Source organism: Delphinapterus leucas, chromosome 18 (assembly GCF_059928025.1).
Source record: "Delphinapterus leucas isolate spDelLeu-1000000601 "Yukka" chromosome 18, BTC_Dleu_Yukka2, whole genome shotgun sequence".
Classification (NCBI taxonomy): Eukaryota; Metazoa; Chordata; class Mammalia; order Artiodactyla; family Monodontidae; genus Delphinapterus; species Delphinapterus leucas.
Window position 1 is genome coordinate 71,329,926 of NC_143146.1, and position 16,930 is coordinate 71,346,855.

General features: G+C 49.9%; 1 protein-coding gene across 1 annotated transcript in view; it reads right to left on the bottom strand.

Annotated features, from left to right (window-relative positions):
• B3GLCT (beta 3-glucosyltransferase) overlaps nucleotides 1-16,678 on the bottom strand; it is a 109,013-nt gene extending 92,335 nt beyond the window's left edge. Inside the window, exons 1-2 of the mRNA XM_022574597.3 lie at nucleotides 16,303-16,678; nucleotides 2,421-2,470 (exon numbers count right to left, since the gene is read on the bottom strand). Of these exons, the coding sequence (XP_022430305.1) occupies nucleotides 2,421-2,470; nucleotides 16,303-16,375 (123 nt within the window). The 5' untranslated portion in view covers nucleotides 16,376-16,678. The remainder of the gene's footprint in view (nucleotides 1-2,420; nucleotides 2,471-16,302) is intronic.
• Nucleotides 16,679-16,930: the final 252 nt, after the last annotated feature.

Here is a 16,930-nt window from a genome sequence, read left to right on the forward strand (position 1 = left end):
TCCTCCGTTACTTTGATCTGTGTGGGAACCTCTTGAAAGGTTGCATAAGACATTTCTTGCTGTTATAGCAGGTCAACATTTAAACAGGAACTGGCACTGCTCTAAGTGGCAGACACACACACCCACTTCATCTTCAAAACAGCTTTTTGAGGGCAGTCCTGTTACCCCGTCTTACAGACGAGGACGATGAGCTCAGTGAGGTTTGGTGAGTCCCGCAGGGGGTCAGGGTTGTAGAAGGGCCGTGAACCACAGCAGTTTGGCTCCAGAGCCCGGCTCTAAGCCTACGTCCCACGGGGTCCAGGATCACAAGCCAGCACAGAATGTAGGGCCGGGCAAACGTGCAACTGGAAGACAGTTTAGTGGCTTGGCTGAGGTAGCAGCTTGAGCCCCAACCTGGGTAGGCAGGCTCCACGGAAAGCTGGGGTGGGTCAGAATCTGACAGAGCCAGGGGCCAGGAGCCCAGGAGGGGAGCCTGGGCCAGAGGGCAAGCCCCGGGCAGCATGACAGCGCACTGGCAGCCTTAGGATTCTGGTACGAAGCCACCAGATGCCAACCAGCGAATCTGATCGGTCTGGGGAAGGACCCCAGCCCTGAGCAGCGCTGGCCTAGTTCTAGGGAACCAGAGCCCTTGACCAAAGCGAGCAGTGCAGTGAGCAGGACGGAAGGCGGCCTTCTGGGCAGCGGTGTCAGATCCCGATCAGTTCTGCTAAGAGTGATAAACTAATGATAATCCCGGATGCATGCGGTTATTGGAAAGAGCCTTAACTCCTATCTCAGGTTCATCTACAGATGACCTTGGACAAATTGGTTCTCCTCCATCTCCCAGCCTTGGGTATGGGCTACAGTGGACATTTTATCACTGCCGCTCCTCATTGGATTAATGGCTTTTCGGCTCTGCGGACCTAAGCACAGATGGGGTTGATGGCATTTTTCAAGGGCTTTAATACTTTTGCATGAAACATGACACTAAGATATAGGACTCACCTTATCTCTATTCTATTTATATATGTATTTAAGGCCAAATAGATATATATATATTTCCTCTTTTGAAAAGATTAGTAAAAACCTCCATTTGAAAGAATGGGCTCTAATTTCTAAATTTATTACACAAAATTTTAATTCCCTATTAATAATCCTTAAGTTCATTATAAATGAGCCTCATTATTGCCAAACACACACGACAATGTAATACAAAATTGCAGTGTGAAAAATTCAAGGAGTCTGAGAATTTGGATTCTAACTTCACCTTTTAACAGTCACGTGGCCTCGATCAAGTCACTTAACTTCTCCAAGGGTACATTTTCTCTGCTCTCCATGCGAATGTCCGCTTTGCTTAGCAATAACATCACTGAGAAAATCAAATTAAATGAAATGCCTGAAAACGCTTTATGAATCACAAGGAATCTTAAAACCGTAAGGGATTATTATTCGCATTTAGGGATCCCATGGCATAGTTAGCACAATCACACTCTGATGGTAAAAGAAACATTCTATTTAAAAATGCTTTTATACTAAATTGCGAGGTAAAAAAATAGAGTCAACTGAGCCTGAATTAATGTGACAAAAACAACTCATGGGCTTCCCTGGTGGCGCAGTGGTTGAGAGTCCGCCTGCTGATGCAGGGGACGTGGGTTCGTGCCCCGGTCCGGGAAGATCCCATAGGCCGCGTGGCAGCTGGGCCCGTGGGCCATGGCCGCCGGGCCTGCGCGTCCGGAGCCTGTGCTCTGCAACTGGAGAGGCCACAGCAGTGAGAGGTCCGCGTACCGCAAAAAAAAAACAAAAAACTCGTATTTTTAAAATATTCTCTCTCTCATATGCTAAACTGATCTAACGCAACCCCAAATGGTAAAATTTAGATGCAGTTCTTGAATGCGACCAATGATGGCAAAGGAGTAGCTCTGAGATTTGGAAAAGTGCTATCCCCTCTCCATGGGTCCCCCACGTCTCTTGGTTTCGGGTTCTGACTGTGCAAGGAGCCTGGCAGTCACCTTTGGGGTCTCTTGACCAGTCCCCAGGATGCCCTCTCAGACGGTGCCACCTTCAAGGTGAGGGATGCTCAGGCTCTTGTGACCCTGACACAGCAGAATCCTTTCACAGGCTGGGAAAATTAAGGCCAAGGTTAAGACGCAGTAAGACTGGAGAAAACTACGGTATCCAAGCAAGACTTCTAAAATGTCTAGCTTCATAACCAAGCACCTTTTTTCTTAAAATGAAATTTAAAACCAAGTGGATCTGCCTTAACTATAAAGGATTTTTTTTTTTTTTTTAAAGCAAACCTATCTGTAAGTTGCTGCTTGGGTTCAAAAATCTGTGTTAACCAACATTTCATTAATTCATTGAAAGATGAAATCATTACAGCTCCTATTAAAGAAAATACAGACAAATCTCAGGAGGAATAGATTTGACTTTACAATTCGTACCTTAGACTGTTTGACCTCCTTCTTCACATCTTTAGAAACCAAAGCAAAAGCTGGAAAAAGAGAGAAACATTTTTACATTAAAATCAGCAATAAGGGTTCATTCTCATAGTCAACAGTTTTACTTCAAATGGGGGAAAAAATCATAGTTTAACATGATCAATTTTGCTCGTTTTTAAAAGCACCTGCAATTGCTACAAACTAGTACCGCAGGCTGCCTTTCTCCAGACTTAAGATTATCCATCGGTGTGAAGGCAACATGCTTAGGCTACCAGCTAAGGAAATACTACATCAAAGGAGACAGGATCTGAGTATACCATTCGTGTCTGTAGCTATAAACCACAAGATAGATGCATATGGAATACAATTTCTTAGAAACCTGGGTTCTGGTGCCTTCTGAAGCAAAGGGGAATTGCTGAGAATCGAGCAGGAAGAAGTACAAATTCCTACTCTCACATCCCTGCCGGAGCCTGGCGGGCCGCAGAGCTAAATCTGGGGCAAGCTTTCCGTCTCAGCGGTTTCGGGTCAGCAGCGCGCTGCATATACTGCTCCAGGCACGCAGGGGAGCGTTACCAGAACCCTGCTGAAGCCATGGGGCCAGGGGAGCGAGAGGAATTAGAATCATTCCCCACTTAGAATGATTTAATGTTTCAAGTCGGAGCGTGTAAATAGACAAAGATATCCCTAGAGACACATCCAGGCTCCACATTAAAAATCATAATAATAGTAACCTGACAGTAACATGTGGAAAATAGAAAGCAAAATGATAAACCCAACGGTCAGGAAGGTTAACCAGACAAAGAATAATGCCTTAATTTTACAATGCACTTCTCCTGAAAAGCTAAGAGGAAAGCATTTCGTAGAGTTTGCTTTCTCCAATTAGCATTCCCAGGGAAAAAACGAGCAATGCCATGGAGCAGGAAAGTACTGAAGGGCTGGCCAGGCAATTCCAAGGAGCAGTAATGCAGTGCAAGCCCCATGGGGGTTGGGGGTAGTCCCTGAGTAGCAGGAGGTCCTACTCAGAAGCAGGAGACAACGCCACCCATCCGGATACCTCTGATCCCTCCCACCCTATCCCCAGACATCCACTACCTCAAATTCTCTCTCAACTAACATTTGTTCAAAGGAGATAATCTAACACATATTCACGCTAAGAGGCAAACGACTAACGTGGTTTAATCATTCCCACCTCCAGGATGACATTTGAGAAGGCGGGGTGAAATACAAGTGAACCTCTCTGTGGGAGCTGAGATGCCAGCAGGTGTCGTATGTGGCTCCCGAGAGAGAAGCCCACCACTGCCCCCGCCCTTGCCTCTGCTTTATTCTCCTCCAGAGCACTTACCACCACTGACATAATATACACTTATTTGTTTACTGCTTGTCTTATATATTAGTTTAATGTAAGCCCCATGAAGGCAGGAATATGGGGTTTTCTTCCTTAGGAATGTGGTTTTATATACTGTTTGCCCCCAAATCTAGAACACAGCCAGCACACAGAAGAAGGTCAATAAATATTTACCCACATGAGTGACTGAACGAATGAATGCAAGTCTTCCCAATCCGTCACTTCAGGGCTGTCTCCTCCTTACAGCGAACATGGCCAACCCAGCAGAACAAAGGAGCTTAGTGCCCCCATTTAATTTATGTTCACTAGGGTATGATCTGCTTTCTCACTTTTTATGCACACACGCACACACACACACGCCAAGGCAAATGCAGAGCCCAAATCATTCATTAAGTTCTAAGAAGAGAGGAGAGATTTAACCTCAAACACCATTTAAATTCTGCTTCTGGGTATTTAATATTCTGTTTTTGTTTATCTCTAAACTAGCATGCACATTTAAAACTCTCAAGAAGGTCTCAAAAATAGAATTTTTTTTTTTTTTTTTGCGGTACGCGGGCCTCTCACTGTTGTGGCCTCTCCCATTGCGGAGCACAGGCTCCGGACGTGCAGGCTCAGCGGCCATGGCTCATGGGCCCAGCCACTCCGCGGCATGTGGGATCTTTCCGGACCGGGGCACGAACCCGTGTCCCCTGCATCAGCAGGCGGACTCTCAACCGCTGCGCCACCAGGGAAGCCCCAAAAATAGAATTATTAATAAACATCATACAGGGAGGTTGCAACACATCAACACCACTCAGCATCACAGAATTCCAGAAAACAGAACACTGTAGCATCTTGCGGGATATAAAAACTGAGGTCTATCTAATGCAGGACCTGATACTCAAAAATCCATCTTCCCCAAACCCATCGATGCCTTATTCCAAACATGGACAGTCAAAGCTCTCTGGGTTAGAATTTCCTCTTTTATCAAGAAAAATAACCTTCCCAATTTAACAAGTTCAGTGACCCCTCAGCTAATAACCAGGGTTAGTCTTACCTCACTTTTTTGCCAAGCCAGGTAGCTATGTGAAAAAGAAGAGTATGTTAACACAAAAGCCCCTGCCCTTCAGAACATAGACTCTGTACTGAAGAAAAACTGTCTTTAGTTGGTGTTGGTTCTAAATATTACTAACACATAACCTTTCATAAATAAGCAACTAATATTAGTTGACATTGTTACTGTTTAAAGTAGAAATTACAGAGAGGAAAGATGTTCCCCTGAAATCAAGTGAATTCCACAAATCCTCCCTGTCTCTATGGAATAAAGACACCATACTTTTATTCAGACAAGGCTGCACTGAGGGAAGGGTAAACTAGATTTTAGTTCTCTCCAAAAATATACCGGCCTAATGGTAAAATATCTTTCTAAAAAAAGGAAACAAAACACATTTCTCCCTATCACTCTGCTGTGAAATTAAGAACTCCTTTTTCCCACGATAGAAATAAATTATACAATATTTAAAGCAGTAACATAAGAAATGCCGTTACTTTCAGGCAGAAGAGCAAATCATAATATGGCAAGATAATCCCCATTAGATGAATATTAAAAAAAATACTAGCTGGTTTTATCTTTGCATTTCCATAATCTAAATAAAACAAAAGAAATCATCAAGGAACCAAATGCATTTTGAAGGCACTGAATATGCTACACATTAACAAATCCAAATTGAAAATAATGAATCATTTACAGAATTCCTACCAACAGAATGCCAGCTTTTGCAATTCGTGGAAATGAAGGAGAAATGGTGCTGACAGAGGAGTAAAGTGAGAAAAACTAGCAAGTGAGGTAAGAAAAGACCTGTCACCTTCAACAAGGCTAACAAGAGCACAGAGTAGGTATCTCAGAGAGCGTGGCGGGGGCCAGGGGTGGGGGGGGCGGGGGCCTGAGGCTCCGTGTTTGCTGTCTGGCTTCATAATTTCCAGGTTCAGTGGGGAAAAAAATTATTCCTGAAAGCTTGGCCTTAATGCGCAGTTGGAGAAATATTCGAAGGTAAATCGTGCTCTTCTATGCCAAACTGCTGTTTAAAAGTCATTTTCCCTTTTCTATTTTCAACATGAATTCCTGTGAGTCGCTCCAGGGAACTATATTTAAAGTGCAAATCAGGGCAGGCAACAGAAATAAGACCTTTCTCAGGATAACTTTAAATGATTCAAGCCAGCTAATGTGCCTTAGCACACCTATCCCGAGAGATAAATCAAACTGTACAGCTAACCTGGGCCTAAGATTTATAGGCCAGCCTAGCCCTCGAGTGCGAGAAAACGGGAGAGGAATTAATTGCAATGACTTAAGCAACACTAACCTAAGGTCTTCTGTTCCTGGGAGGGAAGAAGGGAGGGAGCAGGACCAGCCCAGGCAGGAAGGCGACTGCACCTCCTAACTCCCGTTTCCTTCCTGTGCCGGACTTATCCTCCCACGCTCTCCCGGTAACATTTATCAGAGAAACCAAATTAAACACCAAAAACCGAAAGCAGTAAGACGTTAAATGACCCCCTCGGAGGAGAGCTGCCGGGATGAAGTGAGACGAGGCGGAAAGTGTCCAGCGAGGGCTCAGTATAGACTAAAGGCTCAGGAGGTGCTGGCGGTGGCCCTGCTGGAAGAGGAAACAAACAATCGACCGCGGTGGGGCCGGGTGGTCGTGGGTCCTCCACACAAGCCGGGAGGGAGGGATCTGAGCCAGGCCGGACAGGTCGGAGCCCACCACACCCCTGGGAGCCCGCGGCTGGAGCACCCCCCGGCTCAGGGCTCCCCCTGGTCCGTTCTTCGCTGCGACCTACTTCACTGAACAGGGTTCAGCGGCACAGCCTCGCCCCCAGCGACTCGGGCTCCCTAGGGCTTCCAGGTTTAATCGCAGCTCCTCTGAAGGGGCCTGAAGCTCCAGGATGCAAGGTCTGCAGCCAATTTACTTTGCTCCAACTACCTGCTTTGAAGATAATCCCTGGCAGCAGAGGGAACAGAAACAAACGCGCTTGGTCCAGGAACTGGGGCAGGACCTGCTTTCCTCATCGTCCTCCTGACAAATCCACTGTCTCCAGGGTTGTGGACATGTCGGGGGGAGGAGGGGGCACCCAACCACAGGATGGAGGGCCCATCACTACGCAGGGCCGAGGACAGAGGGCAGAACCAGCTGCTGGCGGCTGAGGATCCAGTAGTGGAGCCCATGTAGCGGGCCCAGAACGGGGCCTGGCACACGCTGAGGCGTTAGCGGCTCTGTCACTATCATTATTCATCTATGCTATTGTTTGTTCAACAGAAAATCAAGAGTGGCTGCATGTGTCACAGCCACGTGTCATGCCAGCAGCCGGGCGAAGATGAATGAGCAGCTCCCCCAAGGAGCTGATGGTCTCACGTGACAGACGAGTCCCTCCACCAACGACCAAGTGCAGATGGGCACCCTCTGATGGCAGCTGTTCTAATGGCACCGCCAAGGGAGCCCCTGAAGAGGGAGGGCAAAGCACCAAGCAGGGCAGCAAGCTCAACGCGGGGCTTGAGCAAGTAAACTCCAGACAGCAGAGACTTCCGGTACGGAGGAGGAGGCCTGGAAACAGGCTTCTGCACACCAAGCACATTAAACAGCCCAGTGTGCCCAGACCATGGGCAGCCGGGGGGAGGGGAGCGACCCAGGCGTGGACAGCCGGGGGGAGGGGAGCGACCAGGGCGTGGACAGCTGGGGGGGAGAGTGTGACTGGGGCCAGAGGTGAGGCTGGGGATGACAGGGCCAACGGGAAAGGGGTTAGCGCTAGGGAGTCTGGTTTTGTTCTGAGTGCCATTAAAAGCTTTGAGAGGCTTTTAAGGAGGAGAGTGCCATGTGGAAATGTGTGCCCTAGACAAGTTTCCAGAGGCAGCGTGTGGGGTGGGCTGTGGAGGGACAAAGAAAGACACACACGCATGCCAGCTGGGAGGGTAACGGAGCCAGGCAATGAGAGGTCAGGGACCGAATTAAGACGAGGCAGCGCCTGGGCAGAGCGGCGTGGGGAGCTAGAGTGGAGCTGGAGATACTGAAGAGGCAGAATTTCCAGGCCTTGAGACAGACCCTACAGGTGGATGAGGGCAGGGAAGGAGCGGGCAGAGATACGAGTGTAGGTGATTCCAGGTTTCAGATCCGAGGGGCGGGTAGACTGGGGTGCCCGTCACACGCTGGAGTATAACGAGCGGTGAGCGGATTGTGGGAAAACTCAGTCTGGTTCCCAATCTCCCGAGGTGCTGCCGGGCATTCAAGTGGACAAACCGCATGGCAGCCTGGTCCCCAGGGGGCCGCTCGGCGCAGAGGCGTGAGGGGAGCCTCCGCGCTCAGTGTGTCCACGAGCCAGGGAACTGAGGGCGCAAGGCTGGATGGGGAAGACGGGGGCGGGGGAGCCCCGATATCTCAGGGGCAGAACTGCAAAGGAGACAAAAAGGCACGGCCAGGCAGAGAGGAGGAGGCAGGCGTGTGAGGCGTTTTCAAGGTGTCCTTTGAAGGAGCCCTCTCGTGACAGCTCCACAGAACGAGGGAAGACGCCGCATCGCAGGGGCCCTGCGTGACCCCGAGGACGAGCGCAACACCCTGCTCACACATGGAGTCTAACTCCCACACCACGTGCCATCCAACCCGCCGCTGAGCAGCTCGGCAACGAGGCCTCTGGGAGCTTCTGCCTCCCTCCCTGTACAGGGGGAATTTAAACCGGGGAGGTCTAAGGCAATGCTTGCACACGTCCCGGGCCATGCCTGGCCTACGGGGAGAGCTGGAGCTGAGCCGTTTGCTCAGATGCCAGGTACCAACAGCAAACTCTCAGGGATCTGCCGCTCTGGGGACAACGCCAGCACAATTCTGCCACCACAGCAGGTGGAGAGGTGGATGGCATTTCGTGTCGGGAACCCCTCTGCGGTGTTCCATGGGTTCACTTACAAAGGATGCAGCCAGTTGGGAGAAGTAACGAGAGGCGTGGCAGGGAGCACACAGCCCCGACACTCAGCCCACGGCTGCCCGCACTTGCACTCGCTCCGTCTGAAACACGTCCCCCGTTTCCTCATAGAAGTCAGTGGGAAAGTGGAGCTTGGAATACAGATTTTTCCTCACTTGGAAACGACGTTTGCCAGGACCAATATATTCTATGTGCCAGAGGGTAAGCATATGCACAGGAAGGACAGTAAATGGGAGGGAAAAAAAGAAAAAGGAAATAACCGTATATTTTAGGAAGGAAAAGATCTTTGGCTTCTTTGATTCGTATCTCATTTAAACAGATGATATGAAAACCCATATGCCGCTCAGGATCTGAAAACAAGAAAATTCTAACTCAAACAGAGTTTGGGGAGAGATTCATAAAGCACTCCATAGGCGGAGTCATGGGTGAGGGGCAGAAGAATCCTGATCACACAGCCCATTCCAGAACACACACAAGGGCTCCGGGAGAGCAAATATACAAACACAAGGAAGTCGGCACTCCGTGCAGTTCCTCTACACTGCTAGAGTATCCTCAGCAGTTAACTGTCAGGCTCATTTATGCCTGACTTCTGGTATCTTAATTTTGTAACATAAAAAGTCGGTCCCAAAAAGCACCCCCGCTGGTGCCACTGAATCCGCGGCATCCGCAGCCTGAGATGTTCTAGCGCCTCTGGGAACTCACCTGTCTATTATCCAAAAATCTCTGCCCCAACAACGTACTGCTCCTGTTTTTGAGACTCATGCTCCACGCACTACAGTCCCTCCAGCAGCATCTATAAATCTGCCAAACGAGGCCAGAACCAGAGGAAGACTTCTTAGTTCGAGTTCTGGGGTTTCTAGTTCCCTTTCCAAAGAGACAGAACACCTGACTGCCGAATATCAGGCCTCAGTTCCACACTTGGCTTTCTCCATAACAGCTCCTGACTTCAGCTTAAAGACAAAGCAACCAGCAATCACCTTTACATTCTACAGACTTGCAGGAAAATCACCCAGTAACAGTCCCAGTTTACACCTGGGCCAGGGGGGCCTGAGAAGGGTTCTGCACCTGCCAGCACACACAACTCACCTGGCCCCTTAAAGATGCAGATCCATGGGGCCTCATTTTGGCTCTCTTGAATCCGAAAATTATCGGGCTGGGACCCAGAAATCTGCATTTTAACAAAGGGGACCTTAACAAAGGGGACTCTTTAAGACCCTGAGGTGTTCCCGTATGTGCTGGAGTCTGACAGGCACTGGGATGGACAGGGAGACTGGCACTCAAGGGGACGGAACAAGGCTTTTCTCCCAACAGGCTTTGGCCATTTATCTTCCTTTACTTCCTTCATTCCATAAATGAAAAGCAAGCTCCTGCATATCCACCCTCGAGGATCCGGAGAAGATAAATTCAGCGTGATGTGCAAAGGGCCTTGAGCTTCTTATGGGAAGCAATGATGTAAACCAAAACATATCACCTTTTCAGATCATAAAATATTCCTTTATGAGTGGAAGCAAGTCATATCCCTCAGAGAGACCAGCATTGCTATACTTGAGATGCATTCAAATCTTATTTGATGGTACTTTAACTCATTTGTTTTGTCTAAACCTACAGCTTTACATCATATCAGCTTTACAGACAGACTGTTTGCTTCCCCAACTTCTTCCAAATCTTCAGTACACATACATTTTGAGTAAACGTTTAAATAAATTTATGTTGTCAATCAGTGCTCTCTTCTTTAAAAAAGAAAAATAACAGGGCTTCCCTGGTGGCGCAGTGGTTGAGAGTCCGCCTGCCGATGCAGGGGACACGGGTTCGTGCCCCGGTCCGGGAAGATCCCACGTGCCGCGGAGCGGCTGGGCCCGTGAGCCATGGCCGCTGGGACTGCGCGTCCAGAGCCTGTGCTCCGCAACGGGAGAGGCCATAACAGTGAGAGGCCCGTGTACCGCAAAAAAAAAAAAAAAAAAAAAAAAAGAAAGAAAAATAACAAACAAGCAACTCAAATTTCCCCCAAAGCTCTCTTGAGCTGACCTCTCCTCTGAGTTCCGGACCCGCAGAACTAACTACCCACCAGACGTGGTACCTAAGCATCTCCCATGCACCCCCAAACTCAACGTGACCAAATGGAACTCGTCATCCTCAGCTCCCCTTAAAACTGAAAGTAAATTTTAGAAACCATCCGGGTACTCAATGCCACAGAACTGTACACTTAAAAATGGTTCAAATGATCCATTTTATGTTGCATATATTTAACTACAATAAAAAATTTCTTCTTTTGATTAAATCGGGTCCCTCTCCATCAGTGCCTGTATCAGTAAACAGAGGCACTCTCCACCTACAGCTCAGAGCAAGAACCTATGACATCCTTGACCCTCCTCTCAGCCCACTGGACCAGTCAACCACCGCGCCTCAGACTCTTAATCAGGTCTCACGTGGCCTCCTCACTGGTCCCTCACGTCCACACCGGCCCCTCCCATCCCTGTTCTAACGAGCATGAGCTTCTTAAAACGGAAGTCAAATCACTGTCACTCTGCTAAGACAACCCTGCGGTGCCCACTCCCACTCTAAGGACAAAGCCCAGAATTCCTCCCCTAGCCTTCACAGCCCTGCATAAGCGGCCCCGACTGACCACCCAGCCCCTCCCCTCTCCAGTCCTGTCTTTCTCCACCAGCTTCCTCCAGCACAGCTCTGCCCCTGCGGGCGTGCTCCCCCTCCTTCCTCCCTCCCTCCAGGTACCTGATCTCTGCTTCCCCTTTGGGTCTGAGCTCTGATGCCCTTCCCTGAGGAACTCCAGAGTTCCCTGGTGGCCTAGTGGTTACAAGTCCGGGCTTTCAATGTTGGGCCCTCTGGGTTCCATCCCTGGTCCGGGATCTCAATTCCCCACAAGCCGCATGATGTGGCAAAAAAAAAAAAAAAAGAAAACAGGCAACTCCAAGGTTTCTCAGCCCAGCACTATTGATGACTTGACCGGATAATCGACTCTTTTGCGGTGGGAGCTGTCCCGTGCACGGCAGGCCACTCACCAGCACTCCTGCCAAACCAGCCCCTGTGACAGCCATCTACAAGCGCTCCCTGGGGAGCAAGATGGCCCCCTGTTGGGAACCACTGCTCCAGACTCCAGGTAAAAAGCCACAACCATCCCCGCAACACTTAGCACAGAGCCCTGGACACCGTCACCGCAGCACCAGGCAGGCTGCAATTCTACTCCTGGTGCAGTTCGTGTTCAAGGTCCCCTTCAAGACTGCGAGCTCCACGAGGGTAGGGACAAGCTAGATGGGTCTCCTTCCTGCCCTGTCAACCCCAGGGCTTGACACATAGTAGACAGTACTCGACACTTTCGGAATAGATGAAGAAACTGTGAGTACAGCTCTTCCTTTTAATACTATTTAAGTTATTAACACGTTCTAGTAGTTCAAATCAGCACCTACACTGAATCTGTTTTCTTTGGGAGGAGCTTAGTGATCAGACGGTTGAAATGTGACATTAAGAGAGACTCTCAACCAATAAGAGGTCTGATAAGCCCCTGATACCCACCATCATTTTTCCTTTATATTTGGAAAGATGGAATTAGCACTCCTGTATATTGTTCTTCAGCAAGAATCTGCTCAACACCAAGATGGACTACCTGTAATGCTACAAGGAAGCAAAACGGGTAACATTTGCAAATTAGGCTTGCTTTATAATGTTTCTAATAAAAAGCAAAACACCTGGCCCTTAATGGTCCAAATGAGACCAGTAATTATGACCTGCTCAAGTACTGGGCACACAGTGTTTTCCTCAGAAGAAGTTAACAAGAGGGTCTCGACATCTCCTCCCCTCCCCCACCCCCACGTGAAACAGCTACTCTTCCTCCCTCCCCTTCCACCACCCGCCCCCCCCCAGCCTGACTATTGGCCACAGGCCAACTCCCTTGGGTCAAGTCCATGAACAAGCCAGCCATGCCAGCTTGGGGGGCCTGGACTACCTGGACAACAGAGAATCCATCCAGACCGTTAAAATCTGTGCCAGTAATATCTGAGTACTGCTGAGGAAATAAATGGAGGGCTTAAAAATCCAAAATAAAAAAAACACAAACCAGCCTGGAGCCAGGTGTGACTCTCGGGGTCCTAAAATGTCTGGCTTATTGCAATGAAAAGAATCAGAGCGAGACCTGGATCAGAATGAAAAATCATCCCAATTTTGGCAGGTGCTAAGAAATATAATCCTGACTCAGAGTAGAAACAGGGATACGAAAGATAAACGTTAACATCTATTATTTGACCACTGGTTCAAATAAGCTTCTTCACAGATGTATCAATTAGAATTAGGTTTGGCTGCATGTAATAAACACCCCCCCCCACCAACATTTGAGGCTTAAACAAGGCAGATTTTTTTCTTTAATGCAATACAAGTGTGGAAATAGGCAATGCTGGCCTAGCACAGTGCCCCACATCCACCTTGCACCCAGGTGGTACCATCCTTTCTGCTCTACCATCCTTACTACTGGCTTCTGTCTTCAAGGTCACCTCGTGGTCACAAGATGGCCACTGTAGCTCCAGCCATTAGATTCACATAATAGGCCATGGGAAGGGGGAGGAAACAATGGCAGAGGACCTACATCTCAGCTGGGTCAGCCACCTTTAATAAGCTTTACCAAGAGACGCACCCAAAGAGCTCTACAGATAGCTCACTGGCTACCTCTGTTTGCAAGGGCCAATGAAAAATGTTGTCCACTAGACACACTGCCACCACCACCACCACCACCACTCCTACACCCTTCCCCTTACCCCTGTATTATTAGTATGCTAGGGCTGCCATAATAGAAACCATAGACTGGGGGACTTAACAGAAATTTATTTCTCACAGTTCTAGAGGCTAGAAGTCCAAGATCAAGGTGCCAGCTGGGTTGGTTTCTGCTGAGACCTCTCTCCTTGGCTTTTAGATGGATGTCTTCTCACTGTGTCCTCATACAGCCTTTTTTCTCTGAGCCTGTCTGGCATCTCTTCCTCTTCTTATAAGGACACCAGTCCTATTGCATTAGGGCCCCACCCTTATGGCCTCTTTTAACCTTAATTACCTCCTTAAAGGCACCTCTCCAAATACAGTCATATTGGGGATCAAGGCTTCAACATAGGCATTTGAAGGACACAACTCAGTCCATAACAGTGCTAATTATCTAAGAGGTTTTTCATCCAGGAAAAGAAGGAACTAAGGGTTTTGGAGGGGCAGATAGCAGATTCTGCTACAATAGAATCAGTTAAAACTGTAAGAGATGGCAAAGTTCTAGTATTTTATCTAGTCTATGCCTCCTGTTTTATATGAGAAAACTGAGACTCAAGGCAACGAGAAGCCACAGTGGCTGACCTAGAGGCATGAATAAATCTTCTAAGTCTAGTACTAGCTTTGGACTTCAGAACTGAAGTTGCAGTGGATTTTGTCTGTATAACCGTATGGGTGTAAGATAAACGTTCTATATTGACTTTTCTCTAAAAGCTCAAATGAATATACTACAATTTGTGGGAAAACTAAACTATATACAGTCAGCCCCCACCCTGCCCTTATAAGGGAATATTTAAGGTACCTTTACTCTGTCCGGATTGTTCACATGCCTTGGAACTCCTATCATGTTCTCTATTTCAGCAAGAGTCCAAGAACCCTGATTTCAAGATATAAAAAGACTAAGTACCACAGCTTTTTATTTCTTGGTGCCCCTCCACTACATCAAAGCAGAGCTCAATGAAAGGAACTCAAGATTTACTTCAGACCTGGAAGAATACAGTTTCCTCTCTGTACCAACCCATGAAAGCTAGTTCACAAAGCCAAATGTCTCCCGGGGAACTCTTAATACGTTTTATGTTTTACTTATTGTGCTTATCCGACAACTTCACAAGGCTAACAGACATCTCTAAAAACATGTGGACATTTTAGTTCAGTCTTTACGTCCTTTAATGTGTTACCAAGTGTGGAAAGTGCAGATACTCCCTTACACCAAGTGTAAGATATTCCCTTACGTGCAGTGAAAAATAGATACACATAGCAACACAAGTGTGCACTTCAGCCTGTATAGTGAATATATATTATATACGTATATTATATCCCCAGTACATCTTAGGAAGTGCAGGGCTATAAATAGAATGCCAATTTCAGTTACCACCCACCCCATTTGGTGAGTTGCAAAACGTCTAGGCAGCAGGCCAAGTGATGCAGCCAGGAGTCCCCTAGCCCCGGTTCCACCCCTCCAACCTCCCCTTCTCCCAGGGCTGCCGGCCCCCCTCCCAAGCAATGCAACTCTTTCTTCCACTAAAGCAGATCCCCGCCAAGCTCAGTTGCTCCCCACCGTCAGTTATAGCCTTCTCTGCCCAAGGTGCCCAAACATTTTTAATTACATTGTTACTTAATCACGCACCTGAACAATTACCAATTAATCTCACTCGATTTTCCCACACTTACTGAGCTCCTATAGACATGCCAGGGGTACACAGATTAAAGTCCTTATTCGGAGAATTTAAGTCCAAATCAAAACGTCTGTCCGGTGGGCTACCAAAACAGCAGTGTACAATGACGCTATGTCTTTTTCTAAATTGCACCAGGCTGCCATTTCTAAAAATCTGGAATTACTGCCTCTTAACAGGCTGGAAACACAAAAGTCTGTGATAAAAGAGACAACAACCCTGAGAACACTGAAAAGGAATAATTTTTCCTCCAAGCTTGAACACAGCTCATCGTGAAAGTCAATTGCAATGATTTTTTAAAAAAACTTTCATCACATTATTTTATGATAAAGGGGGGGAGCACGCTCTTGTGAGGAGCATGGAAGAAAAAACGGAGGGGGCATTACAGCAGCAGCAGACAAGCACCGTTTGCAGAAGTGTTCTCTAATTTTCCCCCATGAAGACGCAAGATTCGGGAAGGCTTCCCCACGGCCTCCCCAGAGGCACGACCGATACACGGAGGCCCAGCCGGACACCCGGCCCTCCCTTCCTGGTCAAGGAATCCGTAGAAGGGGCTGGTGCCCGGTGGGCATCCCAGCTGAGGGGGCCAGGGCAGGTCCGCGAGACCGCTCAGGAAGCCCCGGGGGCACCGCCGGTCGCCCTCGCGGGCCGGGCGGGCGGGGCGGAGCGGAGCGCGCGGGGACCTGGGCCACGGAGCTCGCCCGCCTCCAGCCTCTGCCGCCAGCGCCGGGCGCGCTGGGGGCCGGGGGGGCCGGTGGGGCGCGGGCGGAAGGCAAGGGGGCGGACCCGCGGCCGCCGCTTCCCTCCATCCAAAGTTTCTCGCAGTTGCGTTCACTCCGCGCTTCCTGTGGGGGTGGGCGCCGCGCCCTCGTGGGCCGGCCGGCCGCCGGCTCGCAGCGGAAGGAAGCGGGAAGACACGAGTCGGGCCGTGGCGGCGGCGGGACCCCGCGAGCCGAAAGGGGCCGGGAAGGAGCGCCCTTGGGTCCCAAGGTCCGGGGGAGCCGAGTCCGGCCGGGGCGCCGCGAGAGGGCGCTGCCGTGGGCGCGGCGGGGCGCGGGCGCCCGCGGGGCAGGGCTGGGCCGCCCGGCGTCTCCCTCGGCGCGGACGCGGGGCGCGGGCGGCTGCTCCCGGGGAGCCCGCGCCTCTCCCGTGCGCGCCCGGGCCGCCCGCTACTTACCCAGGGAGCAGGTGAGCAGCGAGAGCAGTGCCGGGAGCGCCAGACGGCGGCCGCGGCGGGCAGGCGGCCGCATCCCGGCTGCTGGGCTGCGCGCCCTGTCCGGACGCGGGGACGCGAGACGCGCGGAGAACGGAGCTGCGCCGCTGCCGCCGCCGCCGCCCCTGCCGCCGCGGCTGACCCTCCTCCGCCGGCTCCCCTCTTCCCTCCCCCAGCTCCGCGCCGGCTCCGGACGCGCCCTCTGGCGGCCAGTATCGGGAGCGCCCGCCTGGCTCGCGGCCGGGGTGCGGGTCGAGGTGGCCGCTCCTCTGCGGGGACAGCGCCCTCCTTCCAGGCATCTGACCTTTGCTCCCTGCGGTCTCCACCCCTCCTTTTCCTTCCTCTCCCTCACCTAGGCCCCATCCTTTGCTTTCGTGCGCTCCCACCTTACTCCATCACTTCCCTTTCCGTGGTCGCCAGTAAGTCTCTAGTGCCCCTTCTTATCCCCAGAGTGAAGCGGTTGTGGGGGGGGGGGGCGGGGGGAGGGAATGGGCGGCAGAGGAGGGGAAGGAGAATCACTTTTCTTCCCTGCTAATGTACCATCTGCTATATTAAAAAAATCAATAATTCTACTCAACATCGTTGGCACCAA